Source organism: Barbus barbus, assembly GCF_936440315.1.
Source record: "Barbus barbus genome assembly, chromosome: 8".
Taxonomy (NCBI): Eukaryota; Metazoa; Chordata; class Actinopteri; order Cypriniformes; family Cyprinidae; genus Barbus; species Barbus barbus.
In genome coordinates this window covers 6,285,984-6,306,555 of record NC_136736.1, presented here as the reverse complement: position 1 = coordinate 6,306,555, position 20,572 = coordinate 6,285,984, and the positions used below count along the sequence as shown (strand labels likewise).

The following is a 20,572-nucleotide window of genomic DNA, read 5'->3' as shown; positions in this document are numbered from 1 at the left end:
TTTGGATGTCATTTTTATTAAAATACTTCTGAATAAAAATCCATGTTTTGGATCAAATTGCATATGCATTTACGTATTGATTTAACGTTTTTAGACAGGTAATATGCCAATAATGAATGTTAGTGAGTGACCGTGATGAGTAAAAAACAAAACAAAAAAACCTTGCTGGTTTGTTTTTTGGGCTGGTTCATCTTGGGAAAGGTCCGAATCGCAGAAATGAGTCATTACTACGGGGGGAGTAGATGATGGTGTATTTACGCAAAACAGGGGTAGTGCGGAGCAGATGGGACACAGACTCTTATGGTAACTGTAATATTATCTTTTTGGCAATTAACAGGTCTTATGGATGCATACTACAAGTTTACGCCATTTCATTATGGGATTTAGGTAAAATGTGCAGTGATTCTGCAGTAAACATTAGTGGACGTGTTTCATTGGACCCGTTCAGTAGATTTGCGTCATTGTGCGTAGACTAGAGACAAGTTTGCTCAGCTGACAGGTTACGTACGTAAAGATACGTCACCCCGCAGTACAGTTGAATTGACAAGAAATTCACATTTTAATAACAGAAACATGTTTAAGTGTTAAATAATGGTGAGGTCTTTATGAACAAATGACAAAAGCAAAATATTTATTACTAAAGACACAAGACACAAATAAGACCTGTCAGATTAGAACATACAAAAATAACATATATTCAATACTCATTAATTTATTAAAATCAGTTTTGTGATCAGTTGCAACAATTTATAATTAGAGAACACAGACAATCAGATATTTTTTTTCCCAGGTCAAATGATTAAATATTTAAGGTAAATAACCTTTACATTTCTTATTCTATTGTATTTCTCAAATTTAATATATTAGTTACACTAAACTGCAATAAGACAATGTATATCAACAGCAACATAATTCGGAAAATACAACCAAATATAAACTCCATGAAATTTAAATATGTACTTTTGTAGAGCTTGTATATATCCAAGTCATCATGATGCAGCTGCAGGTCATGCATCAGACAGACAACAATGAAATCAAAAGCAACTTTGACAGTATTTTGAATCAGGATCAGCATCACTTTGTTCTCTTGAAATGCATAAAGTATAAAGTCATGATTGTCAGCTGTAATATGGTGACTTCATTATTACCCGTTTTTGTCTTCAAACCAGCCTTTAAACAAAAATCCATATGTTCATATTAGCACACTGTTAATACTGTACATCAGTAAATGTAGTGTTTGATGAAATGTAAATTAAAGATGTATGTTCTGAATAAATCTTTTGAGATCAGTGCACAGATCATTAATGTGCAGATGATATAACAGAGTTCATCTGAAAGACATAGGATGACTTTTTGTGTGTCAGTTTTACATGAGTCAAAATCACAGATGACATCACTGCAACTCCTTTCAGTAGGCTGAGTCACACAATCGTCAAGAGTTCAGTCACAACCATAGCACTTCAATTACTGGCTGTGGAGTACATTTCTTTAGTGTATATACAGCACATCATGAACTTTAGAAGATCTGTTGCTCAAACAGAATCTTCTGGTAGCCTTGCGGTGGAGGATGGTAGAAGTCGCTAAACTGGCAATCCAATATTGCACTATCGTCAACTGTGAGGGACAAGACAAAGGCATACAAGCTCAGATGTGTTATTTAACAATACATTCTATTTAAAAATGCAAGAATTCTGAAAAAAAGTATCGAAATGCTTATTTTAGGTAATTCTTAGGCAACTCAATTTGTGAACTCATTAAAAGTCCCCCTGTAGTCAAATATTTTATCCCTTAAAACTTATCTTTGATCATCAAAATTATTTATTTAAATGTTTTTTCTTGTGAAAATAATTTACTCATGCCTTAAAATAGCTTGAATGTAACTCAACACCCTTTATGATTTACTATACGCAGATCTATGAATATGCAAATTAGCCCAGCCTCCACTCAGTCACACCAGCCAGCGCCTCCTGATCCACTGAACTGTAGTAAACGCAAAAACAATGGCATACAAGGATAATGACTGATAAAGCTATGTTTGTACTAGCGGACAACTACAGTGAATACTGTAACATTTGTTAAAGTCTCACGTGTGAAGTGCAGACGCCGATGCGGGAGAGGTGGGTCTGACTCCGGGCTACTTTTACACTGTTGACGCGGGTTATAATGCAAGTTAGGGGTTCTAAATTCACATTAAACCATGGCTTCGTGAGTTTTTTGCTGTAATTTATGTTTGGTTTTGTGCTGGTATTGGTATATTTTGCATGCTAGTGATAGGAATCTATCCCTTGACGTGATTGGTTATTGGTTTGTGACGTAGCAACCCGAGGGCTGTTTCAAGCCGCATTTCTGGGAGTGCTTTTGGGAAACTACAGTTTTAAGGAGAAAATACTCAGCAATGGTGATGATTAATGGATTGGCACATGGTTTGTCTAAAAGCATATTAAAAACACCACATAGACAAATAAACAACATAAAAAAACTTGATTTTCACCACAGGGGGACTTTAAGAAAATAATGTTGAAGATTTTATATAATAACCTAACTCAACACTTTTATACAAAAAATTATTTTCCCTACAATTTAATTAATCCAAGAACAATAAATAAGAGCAGAAGTGTACAAGTTCATAAAATGGTAAAATATATATATATGCATGTACACCTTACAGTAGAACAAGACAGAGATATAAATATTGTACAATACTGGAAATAAAGAACATTAAAACACTATGATTCTCATCTCTATGCAGTTCATCACTAATTAACAGGAGGGGGGGAAAAAAGGCTATTTTGTAATTATGTTACTAAGTAACACATCAATTCTTATCTCAACTGCACTGGCAACCACAGATGTTAGTGGTTAGTAATAGTTATAAAAGAAAAATTAAATAATACTCCAAAATACTTACCATAAACTACAGGATAAACAGTTCCTCTAATGCCTGATGCTGGACAGTTCATATTCTTCCCATTTAGGTACAAATTTAGCTCCACATGGTCATACGTAACACCCTACACACACACACACACACACACACACACAAAAAGAGCAAAACCAGAAAATTAGATACATGACGCTATTACACTGAAAATGAACCACTGCTTTGAAGAAAACCCTCATAGCTCCTGTCAGCATACATATTAGTGCTAAGAGGTTTCCATCTTACAGATAACCCAGTAAACGCAGTATGAAATTACAGTCAGGTGGTACACCAAAATGAAATTCACAACGAAACTCCAGTATTTAATGAGTCTGTAATGATACAGTTAAGAACCCTTGTTATTATAGGCAGCAATGGAATCTCAGTCCAAAATGGAATGCTTCTCCCTTTACCAAGCACACACAAACAGATTAATTAACCAACAAATCCAATATTAATTAGATGCCGCCAAGACTCACCACAATGTCTCCTTCCTGCGGTAAGCTGTTTGCAGGTAATCGGTTCTTTTCTTCATTGTTGTGGTACACGGTGCCATCTTGCCGGAGCACAAGGCTGTGTGGGTCTCTACCCATGGGGATCTGGTTCAGATTTGCTTTCTGTGTTGCCACTCCTACTCCCCAGACACCTGCAAAGGCCAAAGTTCACAGCAGTCACACCTCATGACTAAAACAAACTGTAGACTAATTTGTCTAACTTCCACGTAAATGCTTGCACACATCACGTCTTACCTGTGGACTGAATCTTGAACTCAAAGTAGCTCTTGTTTTGATGGAGAGGGGCGTTTGCAATGCAACCACCAGTTCCACATATGCGTCTTCCACTCTTTACAATGACAACATCAGTACCTGAAATATCATACCATTTATCACATACATAATTAACTACTTATTTATCACATACTTAATTTACTAGCGTTTTTTTCAGCTTCATGACGTTCTGAAATTGTGCTGCTCTTTTCCATTAATCCTACATGCTATATATTTTGTCATTTTACTGTCACCTTCCCTCATCCCATTGAATTATATACAAGTCATTACAGATGTCAAACTCAAAGAACTGTAAATACACTGTAATGCCAGTCTGACAGCAGTGAAATGATCATAACACTTCACTGTATGGCGACAAAGGCACTTATTGTTGAAGAAGGACAGCTTTGTTTATCATACTCCAACTCTTTTCCGTGAATATAATGTGTCTGAAATGTCAGATCGCAACACTTACCCATGTGATGAGTGTCCAGCTGAACAGTGGGCATTTCCTTAAGTGTTACGTGGCCCCTGTTACTGTCTCCACAACAGTCAAAACAACATGAAACCAACGCCGCCATAACGGTATTTCTTTCACAATTATAACCTTAATATTAAATAATGTGGTTACGTTCTATTTAGTTGTTGTACGCTGTTATTTGTGATACAAATCACCGGAGGTCATTTTTATTCTCCCTACATGCTAAGCTAACAGGATATGACATGAAGGTTTTTTTCTCTCACTTGTTTTAATAAATATTATTTCCAGGATAGGTCAATGGCGACCTCTAGTGACCAAAAGACGGACTGCTATTAAGGTGATAACGGCCAAAAATGAAAATCCTGTCTTTTACTCACCCTCATATTATGACAAGCCCGTATGACTTACTTTCTTCCGTGGAACACAATGTAGAATGTTAAGGGCTGGCAAGCATCACACACCATTCACTTTCATTGCATCTTTTTCAAACTAAAGTGAATGGTAACAAGAGTTTGATTTACTGTTGTGTTATGTGGAAGAAAGTCATGCGAGTTTGGAATAAGAATTAATAAATTATCACTTTGGAGGACTTATCCCTTAATGGTAAACTTAAAGGTAAAGTTCATCCAAAAATGAAAATTCTGTCATCATTTGCTCACCTTCAAGTTGTTCAAAACATGTATGCATTTAGAATCAGAATCATAATGATTGGCCAATCATTACTCATACGAGGAATTTGTTGTAGTGACAGAAGCTCCACAGTGCAACAGAGAGACAGCAACAGGACAGGACACAGATAATAAAGAATAATACAAATATCCAAATAGGCAATGTACAAAACAGCAAAACAATATATAATATAGACAATTATGTGTGTACAGGTCTGGTATGTGCAAATTAGAAATGAAAAAATTAGATAAATTAAAAAGTAAGCAAGTGTGGTGAATAAATAATAGAGTTGTGTGTTCCACGTTTATTGTTGAGTGTTCATGAGATGGATTGCCTGAGGGAAGAAACTGTTCCTGTGTCTGGTCGTTCTGGTGCTCAGAGCTCTGTAGCGTCGACTAGACGGTAACAGTTCAAAGAGGGAGTGTGCTGGATGTGAGGGGTCCAGAGTGATTTTACCAGCCCTTTTGCTCACTCTGGATAAGTACAGCTCTTGGAGACTGGGGAGGGTTGTACCAATGATTCGCTCTGTAGTCTTCTGAGGTCAGATTTGGTAGCTGAGCTGAACCATACAGTTATTGAAGTGCAGAATGATGGCAGAGTAGAATTGTTTCAGCAGCTCCTGTGGCAGGTTGAACTTCCTCAGCTGGCGAAGGAAGTACAACCTCTGCTTGGCCTTTTTGACAATAGAGTCAATGTGAATATCCCACTTCAGGTCCTGAGAGATGGTGGTGCCCAGGAATCTGAATGACTCCACTGCAGTCACAGTGCTGTTCATGATGGTGAGTGGGGGGAGAGCAGGGGGTTTCTCCTGAAGTCCACAATCATCACAGTTTTGAGCGTGTTAAGCTCCAGGTTGTTAAGACTGCACCAGACAGCCAGCTCCTTAACCTCCTGTCTGTAAGCAGACTCGTCACCATCCTGGATGAGGCCGATCAGTGTGGTGTCGTCTGCAAACTTCAGGAGCTTGACAGATGGGTCTTTAGAAGTGCAGTCGTTGGTGTAGAGGGAGAAGAGCAGTGGGGAGAGTACGCAGCCCTGAGGAGCTCCAGTGCTGATGGTTCGAGTGCTGGATGTGAATTTACCAAGCTTTACTAACTGCTGTCTGTCTGTCAGGAAGCTGGTGATCCACTGACAGACGGAGGTGGGGACGGAGAGCTGGGTTTGTTTATTCTGAAGGGTGTCCGTGATGATGGTGTTAAAAGCGGAGCTGAAGTCCACAAACAGGATCCTCACATAAGTCCCTGGTCTGTCCAGATGCTGCAGGATGAAGTGCAGTCCCATGTTGACAGCATCATCCACAGACCTGTTTGCTCTGTAGGAAAACTGCAGGGGGTCCAGTAGGGGTCCTTCAGATAAGCCAAAACCAGTCTTTCAAATGATTTCATGGCCACAGACGTTAGAGCCACAGGTCTGTAGTCATTAAGTCCAATAATTTTGGGTTTCTTCAGGATGGGGATGATGGTGGAGCGTTTGAAGCATGAGGGCACCATATGAAGCACCATACATAATTTATTACAGCTGTTCAACACAAAAGAATATATTCTGACTAATGTGTGTAACCAAAACGTTGACAGTAGCCATTGACTTCCGTAGTATGGGGAAAAAATACTCTGGAAGTCAATGGCTACCGTCCACTTTTTGGGTTACCAACATTCTTCAAAATATCTTCTTGTTCAGCAGAAGAAATAAACTCATGTAAGGTTTGGAACGAGATGAGGGTGAGTAAAATGACAGAATTTTAATTTCAGGGTGAACTATCCCTTTAAATTCATTAGCCTGACAACCGAATTATCACCTCACCATACATAAGGTCACTTATTCGTCAGGTAATCTGGGCCTTGTTGTCTTTGAGAGACATTTTTACAGCAATTCGTCTATCAGACCGCACAGGTAACAGGAAGAAAGTTTGACACTGTAGACTAACGCTACTGGATAGACTTTAACTTCATGGCATTATGTGTACAATCTGGATATGTGTGCACGAGACTGAGGGATCAGGATCGATGTGACCTTAAAAGCTTTTAACCTGCTCTGTGCCACTCGGTTACAGCTGTGAAGTTTTGCATAGCAACAACCTCGCCGCTCAAAGTAAGGGAGGATCTATATCTGACCAACTACTTTCAAAAACGAAAATACATCTTTACTTCTGTTCATATATTTTCTTGCCCTCGTATCAAAGACAAGTTCAAATAAACATTTTGCAAGACGACTGTTTGTTACTTGTAATACGTAACTTAGATATGAACTTTTGTGTGTTGTTTTTGTTGTTCGCTAGTGTGGAAATCTGCACAGCAACAAGCGCCATGATTGTGTTTTCTGAGTGCCCTAGTAACTGGCGCGCGCGGTTTCCATCCAATAAAAGAGCGCGTGATGTGTTCGCAGTTACGCGGTGGAACCGTTTCACCCAACATCCCTAATTTTCATAGGATTATTGCATTATTGTAAAAAACACCAAGTTCTTGTCCTTTGGGGTGACTAGTAAGCAGATGTCGAGGTAAATGGACCAAAATAAGGTAATGTAGGCACAGTGTTTCATCATGGTCTTACCTTTTATATATATATATTGATTTAACTTAAGCCAGTTTAATAATTCATACGTTGTCGTTATCATTTAATGGCAAGAGAGCGTTTTAATTACTACTTTTTGTATAGGGTGCAGACTTATAGTAACTTTGGCCATGTTGTGATTTTGAGATGCAGGTGATGTTATATAGAGGTCTTTTTGCTTAAGTTTAGAAACAGCGATGAGATGACGTTCACTCGCCTTTAGCCGTTTGAATGATAACAAAACCGTTATTTTCAGAACTGCCCAATCAGATTTCACCATAAACCTGCGCGTGGCTCAGCTGTGACGCCAAATGATGTTTCTGTGGAAATTACCGGGTATGATCTCGCCTTACCTGCCAAGAATAGCTTATTCAGAAAGAAAGAATAAAATGAAGTTGTGCAGCCTGGTGTTCAGAGTGAATTCAGTATTAAGCTCGAGTTCAGGCTAGGGAAAGAATAACCTCAGTGCCGGTTTCTGCCTTATTTTCCCTCGTTTTTATCGGTTCGCTAATATATGTCATTGATTTCATACCTGATTTTTATTACGTAATGTACAATGGAGGTGGATACGACAAAGGACTCCTAATATGTTAGGCACCTCGTTTCGACTAGTTTATTAAAAACGAATCCATTTACATTCAGATTATGTGAAAGACAACAAATCCAACAATATGTGGTGACAAACCTGTTTAAACCAAAGTTTCTCGATATTCAAAAAATAATAATAAGTGTGTTACATAGCCTAATCGTAAATGACCAATCAAAATTTCACAAAATAAAATGATTTTAGATTTGTGTTATGTATGTTTTACCAGTAAGATTTAAAGTGCATATAGCTCCACACCAATGTTTTTTGGAACGAAATCAGTTGCATGGCATCCTACCAGAGAATCTAAAAAGTGTGTTTATACGTCTTTAATATAACCAATAAGGACAATCAGTACCCCTTTTTGATCAGTTTCAGCGATGATTACGTGTTGTCCGAGGTCTGTTTTAACTTTATACGCAGTGAAAGTGAATGCTCAACTTAAATTAGTTGATGGTCAGTTGCACATTTTTTTGTTTTTTAAAGTTATTCTGTGGCTGAGTTCAACCACATTTACTGTCATATTCCTTTCTTTCTTTTTTTTTGAGGAGAAGGAACAACTGCCATCATAAATGCGCTTCTTCATCCGAGATAATAAGGGCTTCTTTTAATAAATTATTTTAAGTCAAGAAAATCTGCTTGTACTGAACGACTTTATGTCCTTCCTCGAGTCCTGTCATTTAAATGAAGGTTCAGATATTCAAACAAGCGCATCTTGGTTTGGCCTACACAAAGTCAATGAAATTTGAGCTAAAATTTAGGTTAGTCTCAGTGATTTTTGATCATTCGTATCCCTCGAGACAACAGGGTCTACGTAGTGTTTTTCGGGTTGAAGTACCCTTAAAGTTTTATATAGATTCGCATTTTTATTAACGCATGTTCATCTTTCATTTGCTTATTTGATAGATTTTTGTACAATTGATCCAGATGAACGCAAACTCTTGGCCTGATTGATGGTGGACACGATTTTGAAGGATGGTTTCCTCGGTATCGCCTGAGGACAAAACACAGAGGGAGTGTAAATAGACTTGATATTAACGAGCCTTGCAGAGGGAAAGAAACGCGAGAATCAAACCAGCGCAAAGTACCAAAAGGGGTCGATCTACGAAGTGATTCTGTCAGCACCCTTCCCCTAAATCTTAACTTAAAAGAAACTGGAGGCAATCTGAAAACTTCAAACCATTTAGTTTCCCAGAAGATGGCGATGCTGCGTAATTCAAAATGTGAAAATAAAGATGGAAGGTGATATGATGATGCTTAACACTGTAACAACTCTTTTCTGTTTTTGATAACGATGTGCTTCGTCCATGATAGACAACAGGAAGTGAACATTATAGTCTATATATTTTTATTCGAACTTTCTGTGAGATATGTGGCAGATTTATTTACTGCAGAATTCGCGCGCAACGCGACTCTGTACAATTAATTTGCCTTGATGCAATCGTTGTGATTTTAATGCTTTTTAATTTGATTTTCCTTTATTGCATTTTTTCATGTACATAAATTGTATCAACGAGCTCCATGCACTTTTAGAGAAGCACCTGACTCGTTTAAACTGAAATTACATAAACAATTATAAAGCTTATTTGATGTTTTATCAAATTCCTGTCACCTGTTATCAGAATAAAAGCGTTCAGAACACCGGCATGTGCACAGTATGTTATTAGTCAGTCGTTAATCTTCTTGTGCTTTCCTGATGAGGGATCCCGATGCACAGACGGTAAACGGCCCGCCTAACTCCAGCAGCACGGTCAATACTGGAGGATTCGCTAGTGCTTTGACTCCAATATTTACGTGCTGCTACAGCCAGGCAGCCAGTCAGTCAGACGGCCAAGTTCAGGAGACTCGCCGGCACACGTAGTCTTGCTGATGCAGCTGCTGTCTTTGCACCCGTGAATGTGAAGTGCGCGTCTGTCCTGTCGTTCTTGCCGCAGCACAGTACGGCCTGCACCCCCGTTATAACTCACAAACCATTCTGTGCTGCTACAGTACCGACAGGCCCCGCGCCGAGCGCACGCGCGCCCACCCCGCCGAACAGACACGCTCCACGTTTCGCAACCTGAAAACACAGGATCAATAAAAAGACAATGACTAGTAAGTGTCAATATGGCTACATGCTGTAATCAACTGATGTCACGAGGACAAAAAATAAAAAGGCTTGCTCAGAACATTAGAATCTAAAGTCAAGAATAGAGATAAAGTACTAAGTGTTAGTTTTGATTAAAACGTGAGACTTCCTGAGGCTGTGTGAACTTATTTCTCTCGTTTGGTTTTGCTATGCAAATGCTGCAGGACATGGATCACTAACATAATCATGTATGAAAACAAGTGAAAGTGTATCTATTTTAGAACGTTTTAGGAGTCAAGTAAATGTTTTTATAATGTTTTAAATGGGAACCAGAAAAAAACTGGCAGCTGCCAATATCTAGTTTCAAGGTCAAATGCATTGTTTTGCATTTTTAAGTCTGTTACATCGTGAAAAGCAAAGTTGACAAATGCAAAAATTAAGTGAGCATCTCTGTTTTTAAAGATATAAAATGTGTATTGTCAGAAATGTTATATAAATGTTACATTGCTGCTCCTTACACTCAATTTTACTTCTATTTTTAACAGCACATTTCTATTCTACAGCGATGGGTGGCTTTTTCTGGAGAAGTACACAGGGCTCAAAATCTATTTTCATACTCTTAACGCTATCGTCAGTTTTGGTAATTTGGTACCTGTTCTGAGAAAAACATTCACACTGTTCTTACACAACTTTCCTGCCTCTCACTGATGAAATCACCATTACCAGGTAAGCGCGCACCGTGATTAAAAAGTTCACTGTATCCAAACCGTCATTTAGAGAAAGTTGACAAAAGCAGATAACTTCAGAAAACCAGCAACTGTTAAAACATATGAACTGAGTGCATTCTGAGTGTATTTATGTCTAACTGAATAGTATTTTCCTAAAATTATTTTCACATTCAATATAAGATTTGCAAGTAGATTCATGTATGTAATTCAAATCAGTCAAGACGTGAATTTTTAAAGAACCATATGAGTAAGCTGAAGCTTTCATACAGTTGAGCCCCAATCTTTGAAATGACTCTTATGCGGGAGTGTAAGAAATAATTTACATGACGTGTGAAAAGTGCAAAATAAACAGGCTAATAATAACACAATTTCACGCATGACTAACTTTCAATATTTATCATGTTCTATTTCTGATGTTAGTTGTTTTTGTAAACCCCCAGGTTTCTATTCCATTCAGTAAACACACGTGCTATTGTACCAGGTGACAATAAACTTTTGGTGTAACACAAGCAAGAGGACAGTGAAGCATCTGCTGTCTAAAAGGGTAAAATTACAGGTCATGAAAAGAGCCCAATGGACTTCTGGGAGAAAAAAAAATTAGTGCTCCCTGACAAAAGCCTGTAACCTCCCACATTATAATATTTACTTATGCTGTTTGCTTTGTCTGTATGCCTTTCACTTTCTTGTTTTCTCTTTGTTAGGCACTTCATGAGGATATACGCTTCCTGGTATTTTATACATTTATACTAAACTATGCTTCTTATAACCAATAGTCAAAATGGTTCAACTAGTGGTGTACTTACAGTTACTTGACTGTGTCACAGCTCAGTGTCATGCCGTGTGCTCTACATTCCTTTCCTGGAGAAAACAAAAATAAAGGGATATTTATGAAGCACAAATTCTGGCTGTTATGTTTCTTAACATAATTACAGGTACAAATAACAAAAGTATATCATCCCATAGCATGCAGTGTTTTTTTATTGGACAGGTGTAATTATCTTGTGCTTGTACAATATGCAAAATATTTAAATGAATACTGCTTAATCTTGTTTGAAGATTAATCCTTGTGTGTCATGGTTTGTGACTGTGTGTGTGTGTGTGAAAGGAAACCCATCCCCAACAAATAACCCAACTGTACCAAACCTATGAAGAGGTGTTTTCTAAAAATGACAAAAAGTGTGATATAAAAAAAATTAAGTTTAATTACTTTTAAATTTAGAAAAGTATTATATTTAGTAAAAACAACAACAACACACTTGTCCATACAAAAGATAAAAAAAATTAAAAATAAAACCAAAGGACAAACAACACAAAGTAAGTTTTAATAATGCCCACAATATAAATGTATTTTTAAGTAGTAGTACTAATACTTAACTTTAAGGGCACGCTTTGAATAAACTAACTTTTACGGGATAGCAATGTTACAAAAAAAAGAGGTGCCATTATTTCAGCATAATTACCCAGCAACAAACTAAAAAAGAATTTACACCAACAAATAATTTTTAAATCATTATTCATTTTTTAAATTGTGATTTACTATTGAGTACTATGCTAACAGCAAATTCATAAAGGCATAAAACCCACTGATGATTTTCATTAAATGACTGAAAATGACAATAAAACCTAGATGGGACGATGAATTCAACAACATAGAAGCCCATCAGAACAATTAAGTTATTTATGTACTGAAGTTATATACATTGAATGTTACACTGCAGTGTCCATGTGTACTTAAATAAAACAAAGTAAAGCATACTCAAACAAAACAGTTTATTTGCTAACCAAAATGACACACTCTGGTGATGTGAAGGGGTTGGTCTGATTAGTGTACTTTTACGAGACTGCAGCTAGATGTGTTGTTCCCTGTAACTTCATATGCCAGAAGTTAGCAGAGAAACATTCATCTCCTACCACAGAAAGGGGAAGCTGCTCCCATAATTTCACTTGCTTTTAAGAGTAACAAGCAAAGGGTACACGAGAGCACACAAGTGTGTGTAAAAGCACATTTATACACAAGATCTGCCCAGTAGGACAGAATAAAACAATCCTGGAACTGAAGAAAACAAATCTGACATTTTAATCCCACTTTACACACTATCAACAACTACTTTTGATCTTTGTGCACAATTGGTGTACTCTCGAAAACATCTAGACTTGATATACTAGAAAATCTAATATTTAATGCAAAATAATTCATAATTACATACAAATAGTGTAAATAAAAGATATTTGATAAATACATTTTAAAACAAAGAACTGGAAATTTGGAGCTACTCTGTAAATATCAAAACGGGGATGCTGTATTAATAAACTAAATATTTTTATTCCACAATTGACATTTAAATACACAATTTATAAGACGTTACTGTTTTATTTTTTGGTCAGTCTTAAAAGGCACAGAACTTCTCATTTTTAATTAGCACCACTGTATTTTTTTATTAGGTTCATTTGTATTTCTTTAAAAAGTGTGCTTACGTGCTTCAGATTAATATATTGCCTTTGTACATGAAACATCACAGTACAATCGCAATATACAAGTTATTTCATATTGTATGAACTAACGTCGCAAAAACACATCAAGCACTTTAACTGCGAGGAAGGCGTGGGGGGGGGGGGGGGGGGGGGGGTTTGCACTGGCCTAATACCTTGACAACAGCGCCAGTCCCCATAACAAGTGCATTTGCCTTGGTAACGTCAGATAGGGGCAGCCCCTGGCAGCACATGTAGTACTAAGAAGAGCTTACAATGAAGAGCTCTACTGTTTGGCATCAGAGAGCTCAACTGGCGCTGTGTTCCTCTTAGCAGATAGCTTTGTAATTGACACTCAGATCAAGATTTTCATTTCTGTGTTTCGCATCTAAATGATCATTTACAAAAGGACACACAAACACACACACACACACACACACAGAGATATACACCCACCAAGAATCGAGAGTCCTCTGATCTTGCTGGGCAAACAAACACACACACACACGCAAAACTGAGGCCTGAGTTAGGCCCGAAAATCATGTTTCATACCGATCGGTTTACTGGCAAGTGAAGTTATGAAATCAAAAGCCCCCGCCCCAAATGTTAGTGACATTCAGGTTTCATGATAATAACACAGCCAAGTGACTCTTCTTATTTTCCCTTCAAGCTACTACTTGAAACTACATCAACCAACATCTAGAGGCCCTTCTTTAACTTTGTGGCAAGAGGCACATAGAAATGAGCTAACAAAAAGAGGATGGGGGGGGAACACAACAGAAACCTCAAACTCATTTTGGGACCAGTTCTGCTATTGCATTTACTTCAAAGAGTCACTATACAATGTTTACAAGCATGTTTAAAGCAAAGAGACATCGATATCAAAATTAGCTAGAACAGTACTGGCCTGTTATATTATCTACAAGAGCTGTTGCTACTAAAAACGATTAAAATGTGATCCAGTTGGAGTCAATATGGTATTACACAATGTAAAACTCCACAAAAACCAATCAGAATCAACACGAATAATATAACTGGTGATAGCGCCTCAATTCATGCGTAGCACAAAAACAACTAAATTATTTTTTCTCATACAGTATACTAAATTATATATGAGGTGTAAGACATGGGGCATAATTTTATAGCTAAGGTTTTAAAAAAAAAAAAACTAAGGGAAATATTTACCTCCATTTGAGTGGAAGCTACAAAGCTGTTCCACATTTTTTATCTATATATTTTCAAAGCATCCAAATTAAGAGAAACAAATAATGATTAGAGAAAAACCTAATTATTCACAGGCCCTGCACCTAGAGTTTTTCATATAGTGTGGGATGGGGTCCGAGTCAAATGCAATATTACATAACCATTAACATAGGACAAAAATGGCATTAAACACTGGCCATATGACAGGGACCAAAAGAATCAGTGGTCTTTGATGTACATGACACACACTACTACTACAAAATATATATATTTGAGGGTTTTATTTGGATCTGGGCCAAGAGGTTACAATTGTGTTATAATTGTGAAAAAGACACTTGCAATACACATCATAATGAACTAGGACAAGTCATTATGAACTATCATGATTGTGACTAATATCTCATGATCACAGAGACACGAGAGAACAAGCTAACGCTCACTAAGATCAAAGGTTAGAGCAAAATTTGAAGAATTTCTTCTTTGTAGCAACTGGGTGAAAATAATGCAGCTGGACCTTGAAAGGGTAGATGAGTGTTTAACAAAATATAACGCTGTTAATAAAATGACTTATAATAATATCAAATACAATAATTGGCCTTGAGGAATTTTTCTACTAGTGAATGCAACATTCAAATTAAAATCAGCATTTCAAAGGTGCAAAAGAGATTGTGTAGAATGCTTTTGTTTTTGAGAAATCACCTCTAATTATTGAATACCTTATTATCTAATGGCTGTAAATTATCGAATTAAATATGAGACTGTCCCAAACTCTGTTCCGCTTGTAAAAAAAATAAAACTAAACATATTACCATTTCAAATTGAGTGGCTGTCTGAGAATGTGCATTCATTTAGGCCTTGTTGGCATGCTTTTGTCATTATCCGTCGTACTTTAACTCACATCAGCCAATGGGATCCTATCAAAGAAACACAAGCACTGTATAATGCTGTAACCTTTCGTCCTAACCTAAAGGGGGGTCATTTTTAATCCTCACACAAGCTATAAATGGGACAATGAAATATCTGTGCAAAATGTGTAAGTTATATTTTTTTTATTCATAATTATGTATGTATTTGTTTGTCTAGGACGTGAATGAAGAGACTGGGTGGATTCATACAGGCTCAGTATTCAGTTGTGAAAGAATAGTTGTTGTTGTGGCTGGACAAGCAGTAACTGAGGCATGTCTCCATGACAATATCTGTTTTATACATTCCTGATATTCTTTTTCTAGCTGACTGGAAACCGCATTACAATGTTAAAATCTTACTATCACTTTATATTAGATGATTATGTTCACCTGTCATTTTTAATGAATTAAAGTTGAGTGAATGCGTGTGTACAGTGTGTTGAATAGTAAGTAGCCAACTTTAATTAGTAACTATTACCGGTTTTACAATAAATCCACTGCAAAAACATACTATAACGTTTTAACATAGTAATCATAATTATGTGCAGATAATAACAGATATAAGGAATTCTATTGATTTCTGCCCACTTTTTATTTAGGCCTTTTTTTCTTCAAAAAATATGTTTGCGATAGGTGATCGATAGGTGATACATTAATACTGCTTTACGAAATAAAGATTATAACTGTTTAAATGGTCAGTTTCTTTTTAAAGCTTTTCAGAAATATTAAAGCTTTTCAATTTTAACATAAATTGCAGTGAGTGAAGAAAAAGTCATTCAAGGCAACAATATTGTCCTTCTGACACAATGTAGTGCGATAACCAAAGAAATATCAACTCTGACTCTGATTAAAGCCACACTTGGCCTCAAAAATTGTTACAGAATGAGTGGACAGCTTACACTATATTATTGCACATTTGACAGAAGTGTCTATAGCTGTTTAGTTAAAAACAGCTGCAGAAAGCAAGCTGTAGAACAAAAATGCCAATAGCGTTTTTGGTAAAGGCCTGTGTGACTTAAATGCATTCAAAACGATTATCTCTTGTGTACTTTAGGTTAAATTTGTTAGTTTGATGACTTGTTTGCCTATGCCATAACTGTATTAAGAAGTACAAATATTATAAACCATGCAGGAAAAAAGTCAGCATAATTTTGGCTCATTTGAATCTCCAGGTGTGGCACGCCCTCAATGAGACACCCAATACACACACAGACTGAATGTGAGGAGAGGAACACACACCTCAGCAATTCTGCAACTGACATAGGCTTTTTCTCAACAGGCCTGCATTTTCAATTCCACCCCCACAGTAGTTCAAGGCTTACTTTTCCATCCAGTTGAATACAAAAACAGCACAAAAAGTTACTTATGGTTTCAAAAATGGAAACAAGGCATCTGACACTCATCAGAGAAGCTGAAAAAATAAATATTGTAAGTGGTGCTACTGAAAACTAATAATTAACGTAGCAAGTAATTGACTTAAAAATACAGATTTTTATTGAAGGTCAGGACAGAATAAATGATTTTCTTTATTTTGTGAATATTACAAGCAAAACTAGTGCGTAAATTTACCAAATTGATTAAGGTGAAACCGCCATAATGTTTACATTTCCAAGAAAAGCTAAAAAGCAAGAATGATCTCCCTTTCTTAAGCAGACCAAATGCGTCCTATGCCCTCACAGCTCTAGATGCAACAAAAAACGCTCAATTTTACTATTATTCCAACTTAACACAACAACACTTGATGTTTTTGGGAGGTTTTTTAATAAAAAAAATTCAGCACAAGACTACCTCATCGTGTCAGTTTTTATAAGTTACATAAACACCACAGTTGTCCATTCAATCTAGTTGTAGCATTACAATGTGACGTCTCAATCAAGAGCGTTACATTATGACAGCATCAGGTCACAATAATAATTCATAAAAATAACAAATAACTTGTTTTAATCAGCATAGGCTTCCGTGCTTGGACTTATAAAATGGCGCAAAGTATTTTCCCTTAAAAACAATGCGCTTCAAGACAGTTTGACGACAACGTGGTCTTCTAAAAAACACAAATTACAATCAAAGTCAGCTTTTTTATGTCAAGCTCGAATAATAAAGAGTTTCAAACCTCTTACCGGCTAAAAAAGGCTGATGTCTCGTCTATAGTCTCGTACTGAACTGCGTGTATATCTGCGTCCGTTACTCCCGCTCAAAAAGCGACGTGAAAAACACCAAAACGACACAATCTTCACCACCGCTGAGCTGAATCCCAATCCTAAAACCCTCTGGTATTTTCCAGAATTTTTCTATATTTTTCCCCGCATCGAGCGTTATTTTTAGATATTTTTCGCAGGTTTTCCACATATACGCAGCTGAGCGATATCCCCCTTTTCTCCTTCGGCTCCACAGTCGGCTCGTATTGGTCACTTCGGTGCTCGTCGACACTAGATCGCAGGCGATTTTACTCTCTAAACGCGGTCCGATCGTGCCGTTTATTCAGATAATAAGTGTTATTTTTTAAGACGAAGCGTCGCGCGCGGCTCAGTGTTGACGTTTGTCCGCCGCTCACTCGAAAATGGCGCCTAAAGTGACTCTCCTCATTCAAATCGGTAAGAGCCGCCCCCAGCTCGCATGTGCATGCCGGGAACATGGACTTGGAGAGCGATTTTGAAGGTGGGAGACAGAGAGAATTTACTGGAAGGAACTTTTTTTTTCATCACCGTCAAAGCGACGCGAAACAGTCTTTTATTCTGTGAAACTGCACGTGCATGTGTTTAGCGGGGAAGAATGCCATGTGCCTCCGCCAACTGAGGGGAAGCACCCAAATCGGGACAGATAAGGACAAAAAGTAGCCCTTGGCTATCTAATGCTTGTCATTTAAGCTATTTCATCGACTGCCAGCTCCCTATAGAGAAACTTATGTAAGGTGTTCTTCTGTATACGCCCTATGCAAACTGATAGTTCAGTCTCAGTGGTGTTGTAAAATATCCATTCTGCTCAGAAAGAGAGGGAGATATGACCTGGTTTTTCCTCGGCAACTGCTTTGTGACACACTTGAACGCCCAAATCTTAATGCTGCCCACTTATCCACACGCACATACTCTGTAGTAGAAGATACCACCACGAGAGTTACCCCATTTCTTGTAGTTTGGGTGATTTATTACTAACTAACATTCATATGCAGCAGTATCAAGGCCGACTGAATATACATTACACCCAATAGATGTGTACTACTGATAATCGTAGCTACATGTTTTATCTGAAGTTTTACAAAAGCTTGTTTTTATGATCTGAATATATTAATAATCCACATTTTATATAGTTGTATATAATAGATGTCAAAAATCAACCTTATCAGGGACATCAACTTTGTTATTGTTAGATTGCATATAATTATTACAGGGCTGTGTAATTAGCTATATTAAAAGATGTTGAGCTAATACAGCATGAATTACAGTTAAATATAAGAAGCATGACGCTTTTGGAAGTATATATATATGAATAACCAAATGCACAATTTTAAAGTCCCTTATTTTTCACTTGGAAAACATACCAAAAATTAATGCAGCCATATATTTAAGGCCCTTTTTTATACAGCAAGCAACATCATTAATGACTAATTTCTGAATTCGGGACTCTTGTCATAGGTTGTGTATCATTTCATAATGCAAGTGTGACAAACAAGAAGTTGCTACAGAACTTTAACACAATCTCCATTCATAGCTTGAATTGCTGAATCAAATTAAACTTTCTGCCTTCATATTTCTCCCTAAACAACTCTTGAAATAGACACATTGCAGGGCTGCAAATTACATTCAATATACACTCAATGAAAAAATTCAGAATTTTAATTTGATTAACTTTGAGTTTCCAATTGGCGTGAGAAGCATATATTTGTCTTCTCTTTAAACGCATGTGTGGTTTTGTTTTGCAATTTGATGGAGTTGAAGAGGACACCAGAGTAAAAAGAAAAATATAAGCTGAAAATGTGCTGAGTCAGCAAAGTAGGTTGTGGCAGACTACAATTGCTGGATCACTGAAAGTAGAAATTTAGTGTTTTGTTGTATGCAGTATCTGATTATTCTGACTCTTGCATTACATTAAATCCTTGACCTGTTGGCTTACTCATTCATGTATAATATTTCTGATAAATTTGAAAGAAATTAGTCACAAGTCAAGCCACATAATGAAGAAAAATACAGAAAATCATGAATTTATTCGAATTCATGATACCAACATTTAAGTAATTAGCTGTGTTCTAATAAGGACAAATAAGTGTGCTGTGCACCCAGCACACTCTTACACCATCCACTTTTCAAACCTTTTTTTGTAGGGGTGTGAAAATAGGGGCAGTTGTAAGGGGTGAACTTGAGTGTGTGTGTTTATGAAAGGGTTTTGTTCTCTCATTGAAGGGTCTCGGACCCCCACCCCACCCCAAAGCTGTCTGAAGCAGCTGCACCCCTGTGATCTCTTTAGTATGAGGGAGGGGGTGGGAGCATGTGAGGGGACAGCCCCCACTTTTACAGAGGCCAGAGCCTACACACTTAAGTAACAACATCCATCAAAAGCCAATAGATGCCTGCAAGTCAAGTCTGAGAATACAACAGCAACCTTTGACCCCTGTTAAGTGGGCCGGCCTAACAAGACACAGCCACTGACTCCTGCTGGTTTGTTTGGTTTAACTTCATTTATTAGTGACCCAAAGCAGGAGACATCTTAAGGTGAATGGTCTCTGATCGCATGGCTTTACAATACAAAAAAAACATTCTAATTAAATGCTTTATAGAATATAGAAATCACTCAAAGTATGAACTTAAAATAGGTCAGGCTGTTCCTATAAGATCTGACATCACCTCACAGAACCTGTTAACAGAGCAAACAAGTCATTTCGCACAAATACACTTTATCTGAAATTTTGTTTCTGGCATTATAGCCTGGACATTTTTGCACCAATCATAAAAGATAAATGTATGCTATTTATATTCCATGCAAAGGGGTGAAATGGCAATACAATGTATATGTATTGCATATTGGTGGGAAGTTGTGGCCTAATGGTTAGAGAGTCGGCCGCGTAATCCAAAGGTTGTAGGTTTGAGTCTCGGGCCGGCAGGGATTGTAGGTGGGGGGAGTGAATGTGTACAGTGCTCTCTCTCCACCCTCAATACCACGACTGAGGTGAGACCCTTGAGCAAGGCGCTGAACCCCCAACTGCTCCCCGGGTGCTGCAGCATAAATGGCTGCCCGCTG

At 37.4% G+C, this 20,572-nt stretch overlaps 1 protein-coding gene across 1 annotated transcript; it reads right to left on the bottom strand.

The window, feature by feature from the left end:
- Positions 1 to 531: 531 nt before the first annotated feature.
- LOC306873637 (SPRY domain-containing protein 7-like) lies at positions 532 to 4,412 on the bottom strand. The gene is made up of 5 exons (XM_079423065.1): positions 4,163 to 4,412; positions 3,670 to 3,786; positions 3,400 to 3,566; positions 2,909 to 3,011; positions 532 to 1,614 (listed from the first exon to the last, which is right to left on the bottom strand). Exons 1-5 carry the CDS (start codon positions 4,266 to 4,268, stop codon positions 1,517 to 1,519), a joined length of 591 nt encoding a protein of 196 aa, XP_079279191.1. The 5' UTR covers positions 4,269 to 4,412; the 3' UTR covers positions 532 to 1,516.
- Between the last annotated feature and the right edge of the window lie 16,160 nt (positions 4,413 to 20,572).

Excerpts from the sequence above, each read along its gene's own strand:
- LOC306873637 (XM_079423065.1), bottom strand. The coding sequence starts at position 4,268 with ATGGCGGCGTTGGTTTCATGTTGTTTTGACTGTTGTGGAGACAGTAAC. Across the intron at positions 3,567-3,669 it reads GTTCAAGATTCAGTCCACAG|GTGTCTGGGGAGTAGGAGTG; the intron begins GTAAGACGTGAT and ends TGGCCTTTGCAG. Across the intron at positions 3,012-3,399 it reads CGCAGGAAGGAGACATTGTG|GGTGTTACGTATGACCATGT; the intron begins GTGAGTCTTGGC and ends GTGTGTGTGTAG.